Source organism: Ceratotherium simum, chromosome 6 (assembly GCF_057802395.1).
Source record: "Ceratotherium simum simum isolate JZ-2026a chromosome 6, ASM5780239v1, whole genome shotgun sequence".
NCBI classification, from domain to species: domain Eukaryota; kingdom Metazoa; phylum Chordata; class Mammalia; order Perissodactyla; family Rhinocerotidae; genus Ceratotherium; species Ceratotherium simum.
Window position 1 is genome coordinate 65,133,786 of NC_141905.1, and position 26,966 is coordinate 65,160,751.

At 41.0% G+C, this 26,966-nt stretch overlaps 1 protein-coding gene across 1 annotated transcript in view; it reads left to right on the top strand.

The window, feature by feature from the left end:
- SORCS3 (sortilin related VPS10 domain containing receptor 3) overlaps window positions 1-26,966 on the top strand; it is a 579,597-nt gene that overhangs the window by 476,910 nt on the left and 75,721 nt on the right. Inside the window, exons 9-13 of the mRNA XM_004428052.3 lie at window positions 2,232-2,411; window positions 11,022-11,168; window positions 12,755-12,857; window positions 17,830-17,906; window positions 20,141-20,232. Of these exons, the coding sequence (XP_004428109.1) occupies window positions 2,232-2,411; window positions 11,022-11,168; window positions 12,755-12,857; window positions 17,830-17,906; window positions 20,141-20,232 (599 nt within the window). The remainder of the gene's footprint in view (window positions 1-2,231; window positions 2,412-11,021; window positions 11,169-12,754; window positions 12,858-17,829; window positions 17,907-20,140; window positions 20,233-26,966) is intronic.

Genomic DNA, 26,966 nt, shown 5'->3' on the forward strand with positions numbered 1-26,966 from the left:
GAAGTACCTGTTCACCAGATGACACAGCACAGCGCAGCTCTAAACTAAGATGCACTCATAGCAAATCTGGCAGAATTAGTCCTGACCATGCCCCAGTGTTTTAAGTTGTTTTTTTCCACTTCTTTTACATTAGTTTAGTAATAACTTAGCTCGTTCATTTTTATGGCCAAAACATCTGGGAAAAGCTAGGCATTTCTATTGCATTTTTAACAGGGTAAGTGAATTTAATCCGTATTTCCTGCAGCTGCTATTTCCCCACCTACTGGGTTCTTGGGCTTTCATTCCACACCAACACAACACGATTTCATCACATGGCTTTTAAGAATAAGCCTTATTTCCATTTTCAAGCAGCTCCCCAGGAACCTGTAATTCTACAAGGTGTGTAAGCACAAATGAGCAAGTGAGGTCTTAGTCAAGGTGACTTAGACAGTTCAAGGCCAGAGGCTGAGATCTGACAGAGTCTCCAATAAAAAGATCCAGAGCTTGCTTTCTCACTTTTCTCACCTCCTGGTTGTCCAAATCAAATGGACTTGCTCCTTTTAAAAATCATCCTGGAGGAGCTCTCCATGGTTCTGACATTATAGACATTACTGCTTCCTTTCATTGTTGAACCATTTCTGGGAAAGGTTGGTCAAATAAGGTACAGGCTGCATGCAGCCTGATTATTTACTGTCGACTCCAATTGCCATGTCTCTATTACCAGTGCTTTCCACCACAGTGACAAGGGTGCCTCTCCTTCTGCTTTCCTGGGATGATACTACTCTTTGGCATATACACCTGTATTAGTTATTCATTTTTTTAACTACTCTCATTTTGTCAAATGTTTATCCGTGTCAACGTTTCCTCCTGATGGTGCAAGTTCCTTAAGTAAGGACTTGAGTCTGTGATAATCTTTGTACAGTGCCTAGCCACATATGCACACTGGCTTTTATGAACTATTTTGAATTGTGAACTATTAGATTTGATTTTAGAAATGATCCACTCCAGGAATGCAAACTAAAGTGACTTCAGGGACCAGGAAGTTAAAATTAATATGTAGGTGGCAGATCATAAGAACATTTGGGTGCGTGGGGCTGAGACTCCAGTGAGTGCTGACCACACCTAAAAGACTACATTTTCAGGTATTCGATAGAATACTGTCGCCTGGAGTCACCCAAACGATTATGATTCACGTTCATTTCATGGATGATTGGTTTGCACTTCTGATCCAGAGGCTATATATCCAAATGGTTAGAAGCTAAAAATGAGGTTAGAGTCACACCACAGAGGTTCAATACCTGGTTCTGCCACTTACACACAAACTATGGAATTTGAAACAAGCTCGTAAACCTCTGTATGCCTTAGTTTACTCCTCAGTAAAATGGGAATAATCATACTACCTCTGTTATAGAATTGTTTGGATTTTTAATTGAAATAATACGTTTAGATGACTTAGAATAGTGTTAAATATTAGCTATTTTTATTGGTAGCCCAACCTCTTCACTATTTTGGTGAGAATATTGAAGCTCAAGGAGACTGACATGTTCAACATCATACAGCTGACTTAGAGCAGAGCTTATATTATGAACCAGAACACTAAATTCCAGGTTGAGCGTTCTTTCCTCTATATCAGTGATTTTCAAATATTATTTTATTAGTAACAGAATCCTCCTCTCCTTTCACTCATAAAACATTACACAGAATTCCAGTAGAAAGCAGATTCAAGTGGTGCTGCCCTAGTTGAAACAGAGTTGGAAGCCTAGAGCCCTCCACCCCCCATTGGCTATGCCTCCATGCCACCCTTCTTGCAATCCCCATGACTCTGACTATTCCAAAGAAAAGTGTGGAAACCACTACACTAAAAAGTTTGAAAATATAAATGAAGATCTAAAGAAGGGATAGACCCGTCATCTTTGTATGTGTGAGTTTGCTCTTGCAAGGCTGAATGGCTCCATTAGCACTAACACTAACTTTCAGATATAAAAATAAAAAATGAAAGTGGATGAAGCCCTTGAAGCCACGGAAAATGACACCCACCAAAGCCCTTTATACCCATCTTACTGTCACTTAGCAAGGAGCAGAAATCATGACACTCATAATTTATGGCCTTGGTCCGACACAGAATTGTTTAACATTGCCTATAACTCAAGCTTTTTCTCAACCATTTCATAAGTCATAGTAATTACTCTGGGTCCCAATGGGCAGGGAGATATGGATATCTGCTGCCTTACAGGCCTTCCATCTTCTTACAGGACATGCACATCATCAGTACGGATGAGAACCAAGTGTTTGCAGCAGTCCAAGAATGGAATCAGAATGACACATACAACCTCTACATCTCAGACACACGTGGGATCTACTTCACCCTGGCCATGGAGAACATTAAGAGCAGTCGAGGTCTAATGGGAAACATCATTATTGAGTTGTATGAGGTATGTAGCCAGGATTATCCTGCCTCTCTTTTCATGAGTTTTAATGGTATAGGCACAAGCATTGGATAGTCCTGGGTTCAGATCTCAGCTGTACCACTTAGCAATTATGTGACTTTGGGCAAAGAACTTAACTTCTCTGTGGCTCAATTCCTTCACTTGTAAAATGGGAATAAAATATTTACCTAATGAGATTATTGTGAGAATAAGAGATAATGTATATAAAACATCTAGTGTAGTGGTTGACTTGGTGAACTCTCAACAAATGGCAGCTAAAGACGATGTTCTTGTATGTATGAGCATAGCCAGACATGAAGATACCTGGTCTAGATATGATCTCGTAAGTACTTTTTTGAACCCTATGCTGCCTCTTATAGACTCTGGGTGGAAGGAGTAGTGTTATTTATATACCTAAATTATTTGGAAAATCATGTTTTATGAAAAAATTTTATAGGAAAAGAAAAGCGAATATCAGTGCTGGAAATGAAGGTTTCCCTAAAATGCTACCAAATGCCAACATCTTTTTATGGTGAAGAACCGGGCTTGACTTATATTGAGTTGTTGTTTTTAATATGATTGCCTTACTGAGTTTTCATTATATTGAGGTTTTGTTTTTAAATGTGATCATCAGTTAAAGAATAATTTATCTAGGAAACCAAGTGACTCCACATAGGAACTAGAGAAAAAAGTAATTGTTTCAGTGACCCTAAGGATGTAATGCTTTTTTATACCTCTAGTGACAGTGTGTGACCATTGATAGCCCTGGCCACAGTGAGTGGGCATGACTGACCACCTCAGTATGACAGATTGATCTGAGCAAAGAAAGTGTGTCTCATTATCCAACATTCACTAATGACTGGTGGTCAAACCCGCACAGGCTGTGCTGGTTGAGGTTATTCATTCATGGAAGGACAAGTTGTCTGTTGTGAGTGGTAGCCTCAGGTGGCTTGGATGAGCTGCTCCCTTGTGAGTTTTCCTCTTTGAGAAGTGGGAGTGGTTTTCAGAACAGAGGGGTCAGTGCATGGCCTTCTGCTTTATACAAGGGTCTTTTCTGAGCAGTGCCTGTCAAGGTTCCAGCATCCCTACACTGGTGTCTAAGTTGGCTGCTCAGTTACTGAGAGTGGTAGAAACATTTAAGATTCCAGCTATTTTAATAGGTAAAAGGAGGATTACACAAAGGCATGGGGTGAACAGAAGCACATTAAAAAAAGAGAGAGAAGTGAATATTATTGGATGTAAAACAAAATCAGTAGAAATATCCTGATTCCTAGGAGATAGTTGACAAATGCTGAAATAATTCCCTTAACAACAAGGTCCCAGTTTGGGAAGTGTCCCAGATTTCTTCCTAGAGTTGTGAAGACTAGTAGAGATAACCGAGGGGTGTAATGGTTTTGGGAAGCTTACACCTCCGTGTCTCTAATTATAACAGGAAACAGAAATATACCTTTGTTATTGGGCAATAAGTCACATCTCTGGAAGGTTTGGAGGGATGTTCCCAGGCCTGAGGCCATTCCAACCAAGTTCCTGTTTGCATAAATGAGGCTACAGAGATAAGAAGACTATTCATGCTCCTGTGGTCAGACCCCAGTGGGAGAGGGTAGACATTGCTGCAGATGACCTTTCAGTTGAGAAATCCCTGTGTCTCTGACCTCATTGAGATGGTGGGTGAGTTCGCCATTGTGCTGTTCCTTTTCTAAGAAAGGGAGCCTGAAACTCCTTGGTCATTTAGAACAGTGAGACACTCTGACCCAAAGTGGAGCATAAATCATAATGAAGAATGTGCCTGGACACATGTAGTTTTTTTTTTCTTCTTGCTGAAGTCAGGTTTGCATTTTCGGTCTTGTTGGGAAAAAAAAAATGCATGGTGTCATTGCATTTATAGAGAAGCAAGATGCACCAGGCAAGGCACCTTATCTAAAACAAGCTCTGTAGAGCTCATTCTGCATTCAATTTTATCAGGGTTGATTGTGCCCCTACTTTGTGTTCAAGTCCATGAGAAAGGCAAGAGATAATGGTTCTTACCATCAGGGAGTTTGCAGTCTAGCTTGTTGGGCTTTGAGCGGGTCAATAAAGAAAGTTTCTCTTTTACCTGCCCAAGATTGGAACCAACTGAGACAGAGACAAATGGAGATCACATGTTACCTTTATTGCTTTTAAAAGTTATGTAGGAGGAAGTGGGCTTGCTAATACTGCACCCAGAATTGAACTCATCCTTCCAGTCACTGACAGAAATAGCAAATGAAAAGCTCTCCTATGGAAGCCTGTCCCTATAACACCAGAGCATTGAGGTACAGGGGATGTGATCTTTGCAGGTAGATCCCAAAAATAGTGGAGATGGGGATGAGCTATACATGCCCAGTTCTTTTTCTCGACATTACCAATCTGATCAGTCCTTTTGCACTGGGGAGGAAGAAGTGAGGAAGTAGAAGGCATTCCAAATGTCAATAATGGCATAAGCCAAGAATTAGACAGATGGTGCAGATTTGTGTGACCGTGAGCCAGCCAGTCTAATTGTGTAGAAAAGATACTAGGCAAGTATAAGAATAAGTTCTGGATAAGTACTTCTAGAAGGCATTTAATACCAAGGGAGTAAATTGGATCCTGACATAATCTAAACCATGACTATATTGAAGGTTTTTAGAGGGCGATGCTGTTTTGCACCTGGAGATACATTCTGTGATTTGAAGTTAAAGCTCAATTTAATTAGTCTCTAGGAGTCATTAGACTTTAACCTTCTTCACTGGAGATTCTCATAGAAACTGAGATTGTGTACCATATGGCCACTTAGCAAAGAGACTATAATTTCTCTGGACTCTGAATGCCCTTGAGTAAAGCAGCTGGGAAAAACAGTAAGCTTTCACATTCAACTCAGCTAAATTAACACACTTTCATGGAATGTATTTTGTTTGATGCGATGAGGCTGGTGCATGAGACTCACTACCTACTGGAAAGATATAAGTGACTATTAGGGTAGTGATCACGGTCTAACTTGAATGTGAGATCACTAAGGAGGAAGATTAATTCCAATTTGGGGAGACTTGTAGATGAGCTGGCTTAAAAGGGGAATTGCTGGAGGTTGAGAAAAAGGCATGCCTGGTAGAGTACCAGCATGAAAAGAAAACCAGAGTCAGATGAGTAGAGGTCCGTTTTCATGGAATGTCGAGTGACCTTGAGGAATAGTGGGGATAAAGATACTAGTAAAGAGCTTGACTGAGAGTTGGACATTTATTCTCTGCGAAAGTATTTCTCTATGGTTTTCCCCTTCATCTACATACTTAGCAAATGATATTTGCATGCTTGATGCAATCCCTTATGCCAAGTTAATGCGTAACTTTAAATTTTAATGTAATTAGGATAGTACACCTGTTTTCCCTTTTCTGAAACGCCAGAGATGCCTTTAGGTAACACAGATGTGAGGTGACTCGAGCTGACCATGGTCACTTAAAGCTACCGATGTATCACTCTATCTTCCACATGGACCTCTCAAGCCTCTTCTTGACATTGGAAAGGGGACAAAGACAGTGAGAACTTACTTAAGAATTCATCTCTTGGATCTTGGCACTGAGAGACCTTGGAGACCAATGGAGATCAACCCACCAAACTCTCTAAAACCTAGTAAGGTGGAGACATTGTCTATTTCCTGGTCTGTTGGAGCAGTCTCCTGCTGTAGAGAGAGGCACTTGCTTGTTCTCTCTTCAATCCTTGCCTCAAAGTAGAAGATCGTCATGGCTGTAATTACTAATTATGGGAGAACATAATTCTTGAAAGCCAAATAATAATCAATCTCTTCTTTAAGGTGTCAGAGCCCATTCCATCAAAACAAGGCTGGTGTTGACAGCAAATATAATGCATCATGTGTGCTCGCCATAATTCCTATGACACATTTCATATAAAGCTCTGTTGGGGTGTCTTCACATCCTAGCTATAAACAACATTTCTTCCTAGTTGCTCTCTACTCATAAATCAAGAAACAAATATTCTTCTGAACGCCTTCAGTTATATTACAGAAAGATGCTCTGAACTGCTGGTCTGAAGCATTTTCTTCAATACTTTCCTGGATATTAAGCATCCAGCTTCTAACTCCTTATAATAATAACAGCAGCATACCATGCAGTGCCTTAGACCAGCATCATTGAATAAATGATGCAAGTAACATATGCACTTTTAAACTTTCTGCTACCCACATTAAAAAAAAGTAAAAAGAAACAAGTGAAATCAATTGTAATAATATAATTTAACCAAAATAGCCAAAATATTATCCTTTAAGTATATGCTCCATACAAAAAATTACTGATGAGATATTTTATATTTTTTCAATACTAAGTCTACAAAATCCTGGGTGTATTTTATACTTCCCACACATCTCAATTCATGTGCTAAATTTTCACCAGAAATACTTGATCAGCATTTACATTTCATAAAATTTACAGTAGAAAAAGTAGATTCACATACCCAAATTATTCCAAACATACTTAAAAGTGTGCTAATAGCTGAATCAGGTACCAGTTTTTAAATTTAAATTTAAATTGGTTAAAATTAAATAAAATTACAAATCAGTTTCTTAGTCCCACTGGCCACATTTCAAGTGCTCTGTAGCCATATGTGGTTAGTGGCTATGGTATTGGACTGCATAAACCATTTATATACCTTTTCTTATTTCTCAACTGTAATATCGTTCTGTGGTAGGTATCATTCCCCATTGTGCTAGGAGAGTACAGAGATGCAAAGAGTTTAGTAACTTGGCTCAGATCACACAGCTAGAAAATGGTAGTGTTATGTTTGAATGAACTCAAGTCTATTTGACTAAAAGCTCAGGCTCTTTCCACTATGCTTTTTTCCACATTAATTTTTTTATTGAAGTATAATCTATGTACAGTAAAATTTACGCATTTTAGTATGCAGTTCCATAAGTTTTGACAGAGGTATGCAGTTGTTTACCACCATAATCAAGATATAGAACAGTCTTTTACCCCCAAAATACTTCTTCACATATCCCTTTTGTAGTCAACCCTCCTTCTACCCAAAGTCATTGGCAAATGCCTGATTTCTCTTTCTCTCTTTCCAGTTTTGCCTTTTCTAGGGTGTCATATGAATGGAATTCTTCAATAGATAGTCTTTTGAATCTGACTTCTTTCACTTAGAATAATGCATTTGAGTTTCACCCATGTTGTTGAGTATCAATAAATGTTCCTTTTTATTGCTGATTTGTATTCCATTTTGTGGATGTACCATAGTTTGTTTACTCATTCACAAGTTGAAGGACATTGAAGTTGTTTCCAGTTTTTTGTGATTGTGACTAAAACTTCTATAAACATTCATATGAACCTAAGTTTTTATTTCTCATGGGTAAATACCTAGGAGTAGAATTGCTGGATTGAATGTAGGTGTATGTTTATAAAAAGCTACCAAACTGTTTGTAAAATGGCAGCTTCGTTTTGCATCCCCACCATAGATGTATGAGAGTTCCAGTTGATTCACATCTTCCCCAACACTTTGTATTATCAGTTGTGTGTGTGTGTGTGTGTGTGTGTGTGTAGCCATTCTGATAGGGGCCTAGTGGTACCTCAATGTGGATTTAATTTGAAATTCCTAATGACTAATTAGGTTGACCTCACTATACTTGGACGGATAGAATGGAACTCTCTGAGCCATCCTTAGAGTTCTTGTCTCTGCTCGTCTTATTGATGTTTCCTTGCTTCCTTCTAGTGTTTGCCCTCTACCATCTGCTTTATCATGACCTCAGATGAACCTTCTTTGACCAGATGGACAGCTGCTTATAGACTCCACAGGGACATTTTTCCCAAACGGCCTTCATCGGCCCCTCACCACAGGTCCGACTCTAGGGACAGCCCAAGGCAGACCATGGTAATTGCTTTTCTCAGCAGAGCCCTGGCTTCTTTGTCTTGAGGGCTCAGGGAGGTGAGCAACAGATGACCATGCCAGCTGGACTCAGTGCTCTGCCAAAGGGCCACTGTCAGTTTCCCTTTGCAGTTCAAATTGATTCCCTGAGGGAAGGTGGGCCATGTGGGCCTGACACCTTGTACTGCACTATTCTATGGGTGCCATCACAAGTTGGTATCCTTCTCCTTGAACTGCTGGGGCCAACAACAGCAGCCATGCTTCTGATTTCAAACCACAATGGGAGGAAACATATTTAAAGTTCATCAGATGCAGTGTACCTCCTTGGATGGAGAAGTTAAAATATGTGTCTCATTTTCCAATTCCTTTACATTGTATGTAGTGAGGGTAAACAGAGTTTCATGACACTTTTGTGTCAGAGATATATATGTACCTACATGTGTACACATACATGCATATATGGATATAGGTCTACTAGGCTGCAGTATAAATATATTTCATACTTGGGTTGCCGTCAAAAAGTTTGAAAGCTCTTGGCCTAGGGGACACAAAAGCGAAGTGCCCTCCAAACTTATAGTCCTTTTATACAAGATATGGAGCCAAGAAGCAAATCAGTAATAATGTAAGGGCTTTGAACAATCCAAATACAAATGGGGAGTGTTCTGGTTCTTTCAGACAGGAGGGAGATTGCTGTGGCATTATGTGCAACTGTAGGAGAAACGCCTTCAGAGATGTAGATGGGTTCCCTGAAAATCTCTCCTTTCTATACCTTTTCAGTCCCCATTCTCCTGATTTTGCTCTCAGAATATGTGAGGCACACAGAAAATGCCTATCCAAGTGGTGGACCTCTCAGTGGGAAAATATGGTAATGACCGTTCCATTTACTGAACATGCTCATCCAGAAGAAAACAAGAGGAGGCTGAATGGCTAGCAATTCACGCTGTAATGCATCAAACTAGGAGGCAGGGAATGGGGCTGACAGGAGCCCCACAGGAGCAGATTCAGGAGTCTGAGTCTGACCTGTGTATTTTCTTTCAGGAAGTGAATAGCGAGTGGGTACACATAGCAGGGGAGCCAGCTGGCTTAGGGGAGAGAGTTCTCTGGAATCATTATTCCATGGTCCAGCAGAAAAGGCACCAGCTCTGTGCCAGAGGATACCAAAAGGCCTCCATCAGGCAGAAGGTTCTAAAGAAACAGATTCCCTTCTCTGTGAGGAATAATTGACCATCAGGTTTAAGAGAAACATCTTTGCAGTTGGTTTTAAAGACTAGGGGATCTGAAGGCCTCATAGCCCCTAGATGAGCATATAAGATGCCAGCCTTCCTAAAATGGCACTGACTTTAAGCAGCTAGAGCAGGGAGGGAATGTCTGGGGAAGGGCATAACTCTGACACCACTGCCCCTCCCCTGCCTTGGCTTCTCTCCTTACCCACCCTCTGTTCAAGTGAGGAATCTAATCAATTCCATTGTTGGCCCTTTGTCAAATTCCCCTGGTGGTGTCCTTCTCAGATAATTCTGTTCTCCTTCTGACATTCTCTACCCATTTGTTTGTTTGTTTGTTTGTTTGTTTTTATTTGGGTTAGGATTCTCTTTCAAGGCCAGTCAGGTTACTGAAAAAAAACTTCTTATTTCATCAACTAAATTATGTCATTAAAAAAATAAAAAAGATCACTTCTGTGAAATTCTTTCCCACTGGCATTCTTTCAGAACTGCAATAAACCTCAGTTAACCATGATCCTCAAAGAATGAGGGATAAATACAATTAAAATTTTGAGATATCCATTATCCAGAAAACCTGCAATTCAACCTCTTGTTTATATATATTTAAACTATTTGAATTACCTTTCTTTTGGAACATGCTGGGATTGTACGGGAAGTTAAGGGAAGTTTTCTTTGACATAGGGTGTTGTCATTCTCAATATCTGTTCTTATTGCCCAGAATGTAGTCATAGAGGGAATAAAAGTTTGAGTCAAATCTGTACTTACTCCAGAACCTTCTGGATCATCAATGTCTTTTAATCCTCTAGCTACTTGTTTCGTGGTAATGCTCCTCTCCCTGCAACATATCAGGAGTATGCAAATCCCAGTACATCGGGAACTCTGGCAGAAATGCTCTGCATATCCCATGTATCCATTGCCGGCCAACTGGGGCAAAAACGGAACTGCAGGTTTTATTCTACCTGTTTCAGTGACCGTTGACTGAGACCCAAAGTTGCTATGGGAGTTATCCAAAGTCACACAGTGTGCTATTGACACAGCCAGAGAGGGATACCAGGTTGCCAAACTGGGTCATCTGCCCAAAAATATTTACCTCACTACTAATTGGGACACCTGGACTTCCACCATTAAGAATTGTACCTTGATGCCTTGAAAACCTGTCTATAAGCACCTCCCGAGCAAAAACCCATGTTCTCTAGAAAGGATGACTCCTTCACTTGTTATCAACCACTCCCGCCTCAGAGGGAATGTTAATAGTTAATTAGGGATAAGGTTCTATGGGACAAAGTGTAGAGGCATGTAAAGTGGGAAAATGCAGATGGATAAGAGGGAAAGGGACATCTGGGTTGCAAGATGGAGGGTGCAGAGATGAACTTAAACTTCTCTCAGAGACCACATGGCATACAGCATTTCTCACCATGTTCCTCCTCTTCTCCTCTTTTGTACCCCCAACATCCTGTGGAAAATGCTGGGGCTTCTCCAAGATTGTAGGCATTTTGGCCCTATGTGGTTCTCCATCTCTCGCCCTTTTTCCTAGGTAGCAGGTATCAAAGGGATATTCCTGGCAAACAAGAAGGTGGATGACCAGGTGAAGACATACATCACTTACAACAAGGGCAGGGATTGGCGCCTGCTGCAAGCTCCAGACGTGGACCTGAGAGGAAGCCCCATACACTGCCTGCTGGTCAGTCACCCAGACTCATGTGAGGTCCACAGGGCAGGCTGGTTACCTGGGGATGCTGCGACAGGGGCTTTCTTCCATCGAGGGGTCTTAGGAACTTGGCTGGTGCTCGGCAGGGATTTCCTACAATTCCCAGGGCATTGGCCTGTGGACTCAGACTGCCATATCACTTGGATGGAAAGTTCAATTGAATTCCACAGGCTTTTACTGAGAAAGTGTTATGTGCTCCAACTCCTAGTAAGATAAAGAAACATATAAGAGAAAGAGCTTGTGTTCAAGGATCTCAGACAGAACTCAGTAGGGGTAACACATCTGTTAACTGATGCTGATATGATCCAGTCTGGTAAGTGCTTGATAGATGTCAAGGTAAGCAAAAGTTGCCTTGGAAGCTCAGGGAAGTTCAGGCTAGTACATCCACATGGGACAGTAGTTAATCTATCAGCATTCCCAGGGCTCCTGCTGTGTGGAATATTGGGTAGGCACTATGAGGACATGGTGTATAAGACATTATCTCTGCCCTCAGGTGCTGCAGCTCTAGGTGGGGAGGGAAGACAGATAATTAACGGTGAAATCACAACCCTCAGTGCCCTCTTAATGAAGACCTACCCAACAAACTCTTCTAAGATCCCAGAGATGGTTATGTTTCTCCTTAGCTAAAAAGTTGCCTTTTGCAACTTATTCAAAAAGATTTATTAGCTACTTATCATATTTTAGACATTATGTTAAAAACTGGAGATATAGCAGTAAATAGGGCAGACAGGGCCTTTCCCCTTTTGTAGTTTTCAGTCCAACTTCGTGTTTTTTGCTTGGGGTATTAGGAATGTCAGAGATAAATGGCTGCCTCCCTCTAGGAATGCATTTCTTTCCCCAAACCCTACCCGTGGCTTCATCTTATTTTCCTAACCTGATTTTCTTTTTCCAAATTTCATCATCTTATTTTTATTTATTATATAGGATACATTTCTACAAATACCCAACCACTTTTAAGAATGTCTCAATGAGGATAAATAAGTAAATGAATAAAGAACAGAAATTTAGATGAGTTTTAGATAATGGCTTCAAACATTTTAAGTAAAATTATCAATAGGAACCAAACACATAAAACAGAAATGGAGACAATCTGGTTGAAGAAGAGGGTAGAGGCCCTGGAGACTGTTTCTCTTAGCTTCCCCTTTCACCCATCCCAGTGGCCCCTTAGAGCTCCAAGAAGCAGAGTGGGATGGTCAGGATCAGATACGGGAGAAGGTCAGTGTCATCTTCTGGGAAGGAATGGTCAGGGAGGCTTCATATGGCCAACCACAAACTGGACCATGATGGATGGGGTCGGGGTGAGGAAGAGCGGGGAAGGCATACAGTTTGATGGGAGCAAGCACAGGAATGGGCCTATGAATGGTGCTCAGGGAAGCTTCTGATAGGAACATACTGGCAATCTCAGGTGGAGATAACTCCTGCCAAAACTAAATCTGTGGCTCACATTCAATACCTTGCTGTTTCTGGAAGATGAACATCTGGAAGCCCCATCTCTGTGGGGCAGGGGTGTATGTCAGGAGTTTCCTGGAATGAAGCTATCTTTTTCTTGTTCGTTTTAGCCCTTCTGCTCCTTACACCTGCACTTGCAGATCTCTGAAAATCCGTATTCCTCAGGAAGAATCTCTAGCAAAGAGACGGCCCCAGGACTTGTGGTGGCTACAGGTAAGGAAGACATTCCCTGGGCTCCTTCCTCACTGAGGGCTTCTGGAATACATTTATAACCTCTTTGGAGTCATTTGAGTATCAGAGGAAAGCTATGGATGCTCTCCCAGAAAATAGGCAAGGTTAGTGGAACTCCAAGGCCAATCTAATAACCTAAGAAGAGAGCTCCAGACACTTGTAACCTCTAGATGAATGTGTCATCCTGCACAGTCACAGAGTAGTTCCCTGTTCTTAGCAAGAAATCATAGTTCCTCTCAAAATAAACTGACTGATCAGAAAGATTGTTTGTAATAGGGAAGTCTCACTTTAAGAAAACATGATATATGAACTTCCCAGCTCATCAAATATAAGTTGGGGTAGTTTTCTCTTTACACAGAGGATTGCTTGCAAAGGGTTTCACCCCGGAGCTGTTTTTAATCAGGAGGTCTCTGGTGCATGTAAAGGTTTGTTTACACATGATTAACCACTTGGCTGAGAGCCTGGGGGAAAGGGCAGGAAAACTTAAGGTTGCATTGTTGGAACCACTGTCCACTGAACATCAATCAGAAGTGAAGATAAAGCAACTCTGAAATGAAAATGAAGGTCTCTGGGGGGATGTGCTCTGATTAGCATGCATTTGATTTACATACACCTTTTCAGGGATACGTTGATGGCATAAAACAAGGCAGGCTTCTAATCTTAGAAATTAGAGCTCTAGTGTTAGGCAGCATTTTTCTAATGAAAGCAGATAAATTCACAGTGACTTTCTGAAATGGTACATTCTGTTTTCTCTCATCAACGCAAAGCTCTGGCTGCTGAAGTTACTGCTCTCCTAGACATGAATTCTTTCTCCAAGCCTCCAACTGCTTGAACTTGCAAATGCTACCAGTGACCAACTCTAATCAGATTGACAGCTAGCGTAGTAGCCTTTTGGCATTTCGGTCAACTCCTCTCAACCCCACAGGGATTGGATCCACTATATTTAACGCCACTGGCTTCAGGGATCCCAGGGCAGTGAGAGATGAGGGCAGGCTCTGTTGCTGTTCTCCTGGCTTGGGGAGCGATTCCCACACTGTAATCCATGTGGGTTGGACCTCCCAACTCTGGGACTGCTACACTCTCTGCCTCTCCTCAAGATCTACAGGAGGCCCTGGACGGGAGTAGATGCAACACTGAGAAACAGTAATCAATAATAAAAGTTAATATTATTTAAATACTAACTAGGTAGCCAGACATTGTTCTACGTGGCATAACCACTCTGACCTTCAGTGTTTTCACTGGCAAAGTGGGATTAACAGTACTGACATAATAGAATTGAAAGACTAAATGAAGCAATGGATTTAAAGTGCTCAGAACAATGCCTAGGATATATTGAATGCTCAACACATATTACCTATTATCATCATTAATATTATAGAAATTTAAAACTGCTCTTCTTGCATGATAAGATTATGATTTGCTCATCTCCTTCAATAGAATCCATAAATAATGTGCATACACTATGCATACAGTGAATGAATGAATACACTCAGGAACCCTGTTGTCCTGCTTTCCAAGCTGAGCTCTGACACTTACTAGCCTTATGAATTTGGCTTAGTACTTTAACCTCTGAGCTTTATTTTCTTCATCTGTAAAACAGGGTTTTTTCTACCTCGTGAGAGTGTTGCAAGAATTAGAGATAGAAGAGTGTGTCTTCAAGACCCAGCAAAGTGCTCAGAGCATAGGAAGGTGGGATTAGTGGTAGTTTTTGTTAGCTGTGACAAGCACATGCCTCTAAATTAGTCTAACGTTAAGCCTTTGTACATGAACAAACAGGCAGACATTAGAGATGTGTTTCTGAATTTTTTTGGTCCATATATATCAGAATTGACTAATTCCTTTTTCTCTCCCCTTTGTAACTCCTGTAACTTTTCAATGGACCCTGTGACATCAGGAGGGATATAACAGAGTTGAAGAGTTCCTGACGAAAAGCCAGAGCTAGGTCGCTTACACATGCCTCCTCGTTCCCAGCTTCCCCTTTCCCTGCTGCCAGCTCTACCTGGGAGGTGCTTTGCTATCAGGAAAATAATTATGAAGTTAGCCAAGGATGCCTTCAGTGGTCTGCATGGAGCCTCTCTCCAGGGCTCTTTCCCACATCCATGCATTTCCCCTGCCTTCAGGTGTCATTGACCCTGGGGTCTCTCCCCTCCACTCCCACTGCTCACTGCCTCTTCGCATCTCACATTGAGATGTCTCAGGGAAGCTGTGTGGATGAATTTATATCCTGGGATTCAGCTCTAACTCCTATTGAGGACATCTCAGAAGACAGATGGAATTCCAGTCTAGAAAAGTTATCAAACCGAAACACTAGGGTTCTGAGTATCGTTACCACTGTGGTTTCAAGGTAGTAGTCAAGACCTCACATCTTCACAGTGCCTTCCAGCATGCAAAGCACTTTCCTTGCCTTGATTGCAGAACGAAGCTATGATGTAAAAAGGGCGATTGCTCTTCACTTCAACTTATAGATGAAGACACAGAGGGCAAGATGGAAGATGTGTCATACCTGTACTCCCTCTGGCTCCAAATCTCGTCATCCAGTAACGATTCAGCCAGACCTAGCCCCGAGCGCCTTCACATGCCAGCTCCACAGCTACCCCAGTCTCCCCGCCATGCTTCCTGTAACTCTGAATGTTCATATCCTTGTGTTGTCCCCTCCATGGAGGCACTTTCCCTCCCTGCAGTGGACTGTGCACTGTCTGCTTTCCCTTGCTGAGCCCTTAGTCACTCTGAGTGGGCATCAGTGGTGGTGAGAGAAGCATCTCTAACTCCAGAGGACTCCAAAATTATCTTTTTTTTTGCAAAAGTGTTTAACTAAGCATCAGAGAAGAGTAGCCCTGGGAGGAAATGGGGGTAAAAGAAAGTTGTTTAAAGCTGTCAAAAAGGGCAGCAAAACATCCCTGATTTACCAGCTAAGCTGTTGGTGAGAGAAGCTCCTTGTTCTCCATCTCTCTTCTCCTTCCTCTCTCCTATCTCACCACTTAAGTGGGGAACTGCTACGTTTTCTTCCAACCTGGCCAGCAGCCACTGTGGTAAGCCTTTCCAGTTCCACTTCAGCCAGTGAGGTGCGTTATTCAAATCTTCCTTCTCTGACACCACACCCCAAACTCTTCCTATCAGAGATTTCCCTCAGGACCACTTAGAGACTGAATATGTTCAAAGATGAAATCATCCTGGATACATCTTTTCTGTCCCTTCATCTGGGACCCGACTTTCTGGTCCCTGTGATCAGTAGCATTTCCTTCAGGGCTCCTTTCAACTGACAAAAGGTATTTCCAAAAACAGACTTTACTGTGAGCTTTGGATTCTCACCACCACAGAGTCTCCAGAATCAGTCTGGTTGACCTATGAAAGAGAGGCTGAGGATATTGGCAGAACCAGCTCCTAGAGAGGGTAAGAATTGATCAGACAGATCCTAAGAAGCCATGACAGCGATGGCAGATTCTAGCTCTCGGTCGACTATACTTCTGCCTCCATCTCTCTCTACCACCTTGGTAGACATTACTAATTCATCATCACACTCTATCCTATTGAAACCATATAAATATGGCTTCAGAATCCTTCCTAGCATAATGCTTCAGGCAGCCATCACCAAATGACTCAAGTTAACATTTTCTGCCCCATCCTTCTTTTCTTTCTTCATCTGTGTCTTCCAAAACCTGTATCTGGAGAGTTGAATTCCATATTCCAGGCAGATCTCCTCAGACCTGCTCACTTTGCCTCTCCCCACTGCACTTGTACCCACTGCCTGAGCCCTGAGCCCTGGGGTTATTTTTGGAAGCCTGAGTGTCAAAACAAGTTGGCTAGCTGTGTGCTCCCTGATGCTGATGGGAGCTTGACAAGCTGTAGCCTGGCTTTAATTTCTCATTTTGAAGCATTAAATGTCAGGAGCTCAATTAACATTTTCATTATTGCATTTTTATTGTGCTCTTATTTAGGCTACAGATGTGTGGGAGCTAACATTCCCTTCCTGCTATTTTTAAAGAAAAAATATCAGCCAAAATGATAAATTCTTACATGTTTAGGGTACGTTCTGAGTTCTCAATACCTCCCCAAATGCACATAAACATTGGAACGTGATTCAATCATTTGTTTACTCATTCATTCATTCTGCAATTATTTATTGAGCAACTAACTACTAAGTTTGGAGCACTGTTCTGGGCTCTGAGGGGAGTGGGATACGCACTGGAGAAACTTGGGCAATATGGATCAACTAGAAGATCTTGACCACGTTCTTTTTTGATAAACATAGCCAGAAGGTGATGAAGTGCAAGGGGAAGAAAAAGAAGGAGGGAGAAAAAAAGAGGGTGTGACGAGATGGAGGCAGTAAGTGTGGTCAGTCTAGGCGTCAACCAGAGGACTTCTTTCCCTGCCATGCGTAATTGCCATGGTCTGCTGATTGTAGTCATCTTTCTGGATACTCTATAATTTAGGTTTCATAATCTATACTGTTGGGTCACTCAACTGCCTGTCACTCAAGAGATATGTTGACAAATTTAAATCAGAAACAACACACACATGTATGCACACGCACGCACTCACACACACCAGTTTTTCTTAGTCTAAAATTATACATGAAGAGGAAGGTGTCCCTAGGCCCCTTCTCCATGCATGTCTGCTCTTCCATTCTTTGCCACCTTCAGGGAACACTTGTCAAGGTCAATTTTAAGAGATTATCGGTATACAGAATGCATAGATCAAGAGATCCAGGCTAATCAATATTTGGTCTTTGAGTCTTACATTTAAAGACACATTCCTTTCATATTATTTACTTGTTTCCCCATATTGAATTTTTCTACCTGCTGCGTTTTTGATATGACACCAAGAAAGAGACTACCCAAATCAACTCTAAACATCACTTGGAAAACCTTTACTCACTCCTACCCTCGCCCCTAAACCCAAGCATACATAATCTGTAAACTGCCTGACAATTTCAAATGCTCTGCTTATGTTTCAGGCAACGTTGGCCCGGAACTCTCATATACTGATATCGGTGTGTTCATCTCTTCCGACGGGGGCAACACATGGAGACAGGTAACTGGGAGATTTGGGCACAGGGGAGAGGCATTTACGGCAAGTTCTGCCAACGTCTCTTCTTCCTGTAGATTCTCAGGCTCATTCTGACTTTGTGATTGCAAAAAAATTGAAGCAGTTATTCAGTTTGGTCACTTTGGCTGGCGGATTAGATGGGCAGTGGGGTAAAGTGAGAAGAGTGCTGGACAAGGAATAGGAAGAACTGGAATTTCCCCAATTTGTTCATTCTTTCATTCAGCAATATGTATGGAACAGCCACTGGATGCTGGGCTGTGCTGGTTACTGGGGATACAACTAATAAAATGGTTTCTATCATTAATATGCCTTGGGATCTTGGCAAGCAGGTCTCTTCACCTTTGTGGGTCTGTTTCTTTATCTACAAGATGAAGGGGGTAGTATACTAAAACTGGCAAAGCCATGGGAGTCTGTAGTTGTTTAAGTATTCTGTAGGTCCAGCCTTAAGTAAGTAGAAAACAGCTTCATAGATACATGACTACATGAAAAACTAATTCAATTTTACAAACATTTGTAGCAACACTGTCTAATAGAACTTTCAGCAGTGATGGAAATGTTCTGTGTCTGTGCTGTCCCATGTGGTTATTCAGCACTTGAAATGTGGCTAGTGTGACAGAGGAACTGAATTATTTATTATATTTATTTTAATCAATTTAAATTTAAATAATCTCATGTGGCTACTATATTGGACAACACAGATTTATACAGTGTCAGCTAGGGGTCATGTACAAACCTGAGGAGGCAGCCGAATACTTTGGAGTCCCTTTCCTCAAGGAGCTGAAAATTAAGTAGAGGAAATGGGCTCATAAATAACTAACTATAGTATCAGGTGATTGTGTTATTTTAGTGGCATTATTATTAGCATGCAGAGAAGAGGGAGGAGTTGTTCTATTTGGGGAAATTGGGAAAGACTTCACAAGAAGAGCTGAGATTTTGCTAAGTCTTAAAGATGGGGAGATTTCTACCTGGGGAAGAAAAGCGAAGAGCACTGAATATCTTGATGATTAAGGTGAAGTCACCCTCTGAAATCTGGTTGGATAAGTTCTTGTTTGGGTCTCTTAGTGAAGATTACCATCACCATCACCAACATCATCATCACCACCCCCATCACCACCACTGTCACCACTATCACTATCAAAAGAAACTTAATAAGGACCTACTAGATGCAACCATTTTAAGTTCTACAAAGCATACAACAAAGAATAAGTTAAGGTTCCTACTCACAAGGCCATAATCAGGTGGATGAGGAACAGACAGTAACAAATAAACAAACAAACAAACTTGTTTTAAGAGTCAAGCTGTCCTTTCTGATTGTAAAAGTCCTACTCAGTCCTCAATAGAGACAGCTCTTCCCTCCACAGAGAGAGATAGGTCTTAGCAGTAGCAGGAATTACCTATAGACTCAATCTGAACCCCTTAAACTGACCTTTATGTTCTTTTGAGTCTGGCCCACCCTTACTTACTCATATTCTTGATTCCAACCAAATATTGTCTTCTGAACGCTCCCTACATATTCTGTATGCATAGATCACTGAATGAGGGAATGAGTGAGTGGATGGATGAGTAGGTAATGGATAAATGGATGAATCAAAGAATGAATGACTGTAGGTCCCTAGAGGCACTGTGTTACAATGAACATTTAGAGTGAGGATCCCCAAGCACCAAACTTAGATCTCCATCCAACTTGTAGGGGAACCTAGGAGGTGGTGGCTAAGTCTAAGAACTCAGTCACCATGTATACTATAACATCTAGAGAAATGGTCTTTTAAGTTTCCAGATAATTTATAAATAATGGTATAAGGCACAGACCATTTATAAATTAGCAAACATCCTCATCTGAGGAAGAAGAGAGAGCTGCGCACAGACTCGTTCAGATGAAAAGATGGAGAAGCTTTTTTAAAGCGCTATTTTCCTTTGGGTTATCTAGTTGAGCATGCAACTTGTTGCCTCACTTTCTTACAACACACTGGTTCACAGTACTAGTGGAAAGAGCCCTAGAAATGCCATTTGAGTGGTCTAGGGTGAGTTATGTGTTCTCTTCAAGCCCATTTTCTCATCTGTTAAATGGGGATGATAGTACATGCCAAACCAGCTGATAGCGGTGTTGGAAGTCTCAGAGTCTAGATGAAACAACGTATGTGAAAGACTTTGTAAACTGTCAAGCACTATACAAATGTAAGTTGGTGCTATGATTGTTGTTGTTGTTGTTGTTGTTCCAGATCTTTGATGAAGAGTACAATGTCTGGTTCCTAGACTGGGGTGGCGCCCTCGTGGCCATGAAACACACACCTCTGCCAGTCAGGCATTTGTGGTAAGGACAGCTCCCTACCCTATTAATGAGCAACTGTTTAGTGAAAAGGATTGGGACAAGTTATTCTGCATGGTTTTGTACCCATTTACCCATTTCTTCATCTGTTTATTCATCCATTCATCCATTTATTGTAGATTACATCATCTAACTCCTAGGTAGCAGTAGTAGGCCAGATGATTTAGATGGCTAAGTATGATGAATATATTGGGTGGTAGGATAAGGCAGAAAAGAGCAGGAAGGACCTGCAAGTTCAGGTAGCCAAGATTAAGAATCCAAAATATGGGAAATTGCTGCAAGAGGAAGTTTAGGTGCATGTAGCAGATACTAAGTTCAGTCCTAGATAAGTAGACTTTGAGATGTCTATGAATATTCAAGAAGAGATAACCATTAGTTGTCAGACGTATTCTTCTGAAGGTCAGGAGAGAGATCTAGGCAGACACTCTAGATTTAGAGTCATTTAGCCATTAGGTGGTAGTTAAAGCCATGGCAGTGGGCTCAATGCCTCAGGAGAGTGGTTACAACAAGAAGAAACCAGGGACTCCTATGGAACACTGTAGAACACCAGCATGCAGAGCAGAAGAAGAAATTATGGAACAGACTAGGGAGAAATAGCCAAAAAGATAAAAACATAGGAGAAATGTTTTCATGGATGCTGAAGGAAGGGGTAATCAATAGCACCAAATTCTATAATCAGATCAAGTCAATTATGGAGTGAAAAATAATCTAGGATTAAGCAATATAGGAGGTCATTGGTGATCTTTGTCAGAGTAGATTCAAAAGAGAGGTAGTACTGAATAGCAGATTGCAATAGATTTATGAATGAATGAGTGATAAGCAATGGAGTAGAGGCAGTGTAGATAACTCTTCTTGAGAAAGTAGATTATGGAATGAAGTTGAGTGTGTATATGCAAAACCCACCAGTGAAGACAAAGAGCTGAGTGAAAATACATTTTGATGCTGCTGCTACTGCTGTTGTTTGTTTTTGTTTTGGGCAGGGGATGGATAAGTATCATATGTGTTTATATCCTGAAGGGAAAGACTTTCAGGCTTCAGATTTAGCAAGGTGAATATTTGAAAGAGTAAATATTTGGCAGTAGAGGGTATGCTGTCTAGAGTACAGTTGTTGGGATTAGCCCTGGGCTGGAAGATGGACCCTGGCTTAACTCTCAGTCCCTTGATTTTGGGAGAGTAACACTTAGAGTAAGAGTTTTACTGAGAAGCATCAGATTGTAGTCAGGAAAAGGTATAGGATCCCCAGGTGCCAAATTCAAGCCTCAGCCACCTTGGCGAGGACTTAAGAAGGTTTCTCTCAGTTTGGCCATTTATTAAGTTAAACCATATGGAATTGCTTTTTTTGTAGGTCAAAAATGGTAAAATATTATCAGTTTCTTAAAGCTCAACTTCACATAAAGTAAAATGGTTTTACCTACCACTATATCTTCTTAGAGAAAGATTATGAGAATAAATTTTAAAAAGATTTGTGAAGCCATTTGTAAAAAAAAAAGTGCTCTCCTAACTCAAGAATAAGCTTGTAAAAGTTCCCAAAGTAACTGTTTATCATACTTTTTTTTGCTGTTGTTATTGCCTTCGAGTCAATTTCAACTCCTAGTGACCCTGTGTATAGCAGAGCGGAACCCTGCGCGATCTGTTTGCGTCATCGTCTCACCTTGAGGCACTATGTCAGACAATGCTCTGCTGCTATTCATAGGGTTTTCCTGGCCATTCTTTTTGCACGTGGGTTGTCAGGTCCTTCTTCCTAGTCTCTCTAGTCTGGAAACTCCATTAAAACCTGTTCACCGTGGGTGACCCTGCTGGTATTTGAAATATGGGTGGCATAGGTTTCAACATCACAGTATTATGCAGCCACCACAGTGTGATAAGTGACAGACAGGTGGTGTGGTTCCCTGACCGGGAAACAAACCCAGGCTATGAGTGGTAAGAGTGCCGAATCTTAACCACCAGTCCCATAAGGCTGGCTTTATCATCCTTTTACTACTGATTATATACTTTTTGGGTGGTATCAGAAGACTGGAATTTCTCGATATTAATGATAGTCAGCATTTACTGAGGGATTATTACATTCCAGGCGCTGTTCTACGCCCTTTACATGAATTATCTAAGTTAACTCTTGGAACAACCCTATGTATGTGGATACTCTTTTTATCACATATTTTTAATGGCATGGAAGTGCAGACATGTTAAATACCTTGCTCAAGGCTGCACAGCTAGTACCCGGCAACACCAAGTTGGGTCTCTGTCATGGATGCGCTTCTGTTTTTACTACTAATTTTCCAGATACTATAGTGAGTACACAGAGGCTTATCACATGGCCCCTGCCCTCTGGGAGATCATAGTCAAGATAAGGAGTTTGAACAATCCACATATAACCAGAAATCAAAGCAATGCCTGCTCAAGGATGCTGGCTGTGTATATTGCTGGATACACGTCCTGAAGCAGGATGGAGTCCTGCCTGGTGTGTAAGGGGGTTCTTCCTGCAGCAGGTGGCATGAGGGTTGATCCTGGAAAAAAGGATGTCAGGGGTAGGAGGAGTGATGGGAAGCAAACCAAGAGAAGAGAGAACTCTGACAAAAGCCAGGCATTCAGAAAATGTAGGGTCTGTTCAGAAGACTATATTTGGTTGGAATCACGAATGTGTGTAGGTAAGGGTGGGTCTGACGCAGAAGAACTTAAAGGCCAGTTTAAGGGGTTCAGGTTGAGCCTGTAGGTAATTCCTTCTACTGCCAAGACCTCTCTCTCTGTGTGGAGGGAAGAGCTGTCTCTATTGAGGGCTGAATGGGACTTGTACTCTCAGAGAGGACAGCTTGACTCTTAAAACAAGTTTGTTTATTTGTTTCTTAACCAAGAAAGGCAACATTTCTTAGCCCCTATCATGATGTTGTAAGAACCTCCATCTAAATCTCAATAAGAGAATTGATCAATGCCCTGCAGAAAGATTTCTTCCCCTCAAGTCCTGAGAGAAGGTGGTGGCGACCCCATCTTCACTTGACTGTCACCTCCTGCTTTCTCCTTCATTACGATAGGAATCTAGTACTTAACGGTTAATTTTAAAGCCTTTTGCACAGAAGTTTTCTTGCTATAAGGAAAAGAGGAGTTTGTTGTTGTTGTTGTTGCTGTTATTTCCTGTTGGTGATAGAAGAGGAAACTATATTTGGTGTGGAAGGAGTGTATGGAGCAGGGGGACTAGAGCGAGTTTGGGCTTTGGCAAATCTCAGCATCCTTATGTCTCACCCTTCAGTCTGTTCTGCAATGATTTCTCTCCAGAGACCTGATCACTTCCAAAAGGAGAACTTGTGTGGGAATCTCTGGAGGAAAACCGTCCAAGTTGGGAAAATTATTTAATATTCACTCAGGGATACGTAAGTGGTATCAAATCATGCCTGTCAAAGTCATCAACACAAAGTTTGAGTTTTCGCTTATTCCATGAAATATCTCTTTTGTTGGTAAAATATTTATAGATCTCAGAAAAAACAGCTGCATTCCCATTGAATTTTCTATTATAATAATAATGATAATACTATCCTCCATTTTTTCACCTACTCCAACTTACAAATTAAACATGATTTTTCAAACTAAACTTTAGAAATAGCATTTTCTCTATTTAAAGGATATTGACACTCTCCTTAGTCATAAATGCTACAAATGTTTCCCTGAACTTGGACACCACCATGATTTCTGCTTACTCGCCTATTTATGAATACCATTCTCTGAAATAATCCCTGCAATAGTTAAATACCAGCTATTGTGTGTGTGTGTTAGAAAACAACAAATAACTCATTCAGAAATTCTGCTTTGCGCTTCTCTTTCAAAGGCTAAGTGAGTGTTTTGTAAGGGCTTGACCATGTCATTATCATCAATGTTTCCTTACAAAATTCTTGACTTATTTTGTGTCCTGCTTATGAATTGCAAGCTTGTGAAACTCAAATGCAGTTTCTTCATCATCAATAGCTTCTAAGTCACAACTTTCAAGGTAAACAAATAGCTCATTTTAAGTGCAAGAAAGGTTAAGTAATCAGTCCATTGTTATTTTCTGTTGTAGATCTCAGACTCGCATTATTTTGTATACAGATATGTGTATATTTGCCTAGGAAAAAGACATTGGCCTACCCACTCTCATGCAAGGGTATAGTGGCTCTCAGATTTAAATAATAGCTGCATTGCCTATCAGAGAAAATAGGAGTCATAATTGAAAAGCTGGGGAAACTTTAGCTAGGCTAACAAGGCATGGTGTTTCCTATAAATTGAAATGATAGGTAGCTAGATAAGCATGAAGACAAAACAGTGTACAAATGAACCCATCTATTTGTGACCGTGTACAAATGGATGCATAGAGATTAGAACCTAAGTGCTATTTCAGGTTAGCCCTCCATCCAGTGTTACTTTTGTATCTCAGAAGCGTTCGAGTGAAATAAACAGTGGAGCCCCGTGAAATGCAGTGCTCTGATGAAAACTCACAATAGACAGAGCTACTAATCAGCAGGTAGACTGGGGTCCCACTGTTTGCTTAGCCCTGACAAGCTGTCAGTATTGTCTGCTTTCAACGGGATCTTCTTGGAAATAGAAAGCGAAACATCACCTGGACTTTTTTGTTCCTTTATTCCTCTATAAATGGTTGTGAGCACTAGCGTTTTGTTCAGAGAAACATTCACATGAAAACAATAGTTCCAACCAGTACATGACTCTGAGAAGAGAAGTGCACGTGCTGTTATGAAGAACTTCCAGGTGGCTAAAATGCCACCACCTCATGCATTTGGGGTAAAATAGGATGGAGCAATGCACTTCACCAAAGGGAGGAACACTGATTCTCAATGACCATTATAACTCTATTTCTGTGCTAGAGGCTTCTGGGGAGGACTCTGGTTGTTCTCGGCAGATTCCGTTTCTTTTAGTGGCTCTCATCTCAACATAATAAGGCCATAGATGCATGGAGTAAGGAAGAGTCTTAGAGGAAATGTAGTCTGGTTTCACACCTAGTGTAGCAGATACCTCTATGACACCCCAGAGGGTCACCACACTTCCCCAGAATACCGCAGAGCTGAATGACTTGCAAATACCCAAGACAGAGAGTTCCCATCTTGTATAATAGCTTTAGTTGTTAGAAAGATTGTTTTTATGCTGAGCAATAATGAATCTCCTTGTAATTTCTGTCCATTGGGCACTGTTCTGCTGCGCGGATCACTGCAGAATAAGTCTGTTCCAGAATTGCATGTGATTTTAAAATCATGCATCTAGAAAGGACCTCAAGAGATTTCTGTGTCTAGCCTTTCTAAGCTCTGGAAAGTGATCGGATATGCAACTCAACAGATTTTATGCATTTGTTCATTTATTCCTCACATATTCATTGGGCCTATACTATTTATCTAGCATTAGTATAAGAGCTGGGACAGACCAATGAACAAGACAAAGCACTTGAGAGCTTACATTCTTGTGCACAAATATTGGACTACTATCTTTAGAAGAGTTACAAGAATGGAAATCTTTTCTCCCCTATTCCATCTGTATTTTTAAACTGATATTTTCATGCATCTAACTACATTTTCTCTGATTTAAAATCACAGATATTACCCCTTTTCAGTATTCAACAGAGTTGTCTTTGTTTGTTTAACTGTTTGGAAGCTTTCTTACTAAAAAATAATTAAAGGGGATGATAATTAATTCAGCTCTATTCTTCTCCTTAAGCTACCTTCAATTCATATAACCTGTTTCCAGAACAACCTGTTTTTTACTTTTAATCACATTGGTTGTCAGTTTTTCTACAATGATTAAAACTGAACATGGTGTTTAGGCTCTGGTAGAAGGATAATTTCTTTTATTATGCATGTTATCTATCTAGGAACACACACTAGACTCAGTGGCTTGATTACCTCTCGCAATAGTGCCATTGCTAGAAAATATTTACCTTGTGATTGACAATGACCCCAGTTTGTTCAGCTTGAGCTTATCATTAGTTACTCTTTTCCTTTCTCTTGCTGTGGGGCTTTTTTCTTTCTTTTTGCGTAAGCATTCTGCTTTAAGTTGGTCCTACCTTTATAAGTGACTTCCAAGTCTATATCCCCAGCTTTGATCACTCCCCAGAAATCCGGATCCATCCATCCAAAGGTCTCCTTGACGGTGTCAAACTGTGGAAGTTCTAAAAGCATCTGAACCTTAATGTGGATCAAACGGAAACAAACTAAAAGCCTTGCTTCTCCTGTTCTTCTCATTTCCCTATCTCAATTGCTTAACCCCAAGAGTCCAGGTTGTCCATGATTTCTTTCTCTTGCTCAAATAATCTGTATATGTTCCATCACCAAATCCTGTTGACTTCACCTCTAAAAATATCCTAAATCTTCCCTCTCTTTATGTCCCCACTACTATAACCTTTGTCCAAGGCCCTTCTCTTACTTGGTCTCTTACAATTGCCACATCTCCCCCCAGTTCATTTCCTTGCATCCCCTTTGGACCCCAACAATCTATTCACTACAAAGAAATAAAAGTTGTCTTTTAAAGTTTAAATTGAACCATATCTCTCCCATTTCAGTTGGAAACAAGGTCCTTCATGGTCTGGCTCCAGCCTCATTTTCTTGACTCCATTTCCTTCTAGTAATTTCCTTTCCCACTAATCTACAACACTGACCATCTTTCTGTTCTTCCCATACAGCAACTTCATTTCCCCTTAGATCTTCCCTCTGGAATGGCTCTCACTGCCATCTTTGCATAGCTAGCTCCTTATTGTC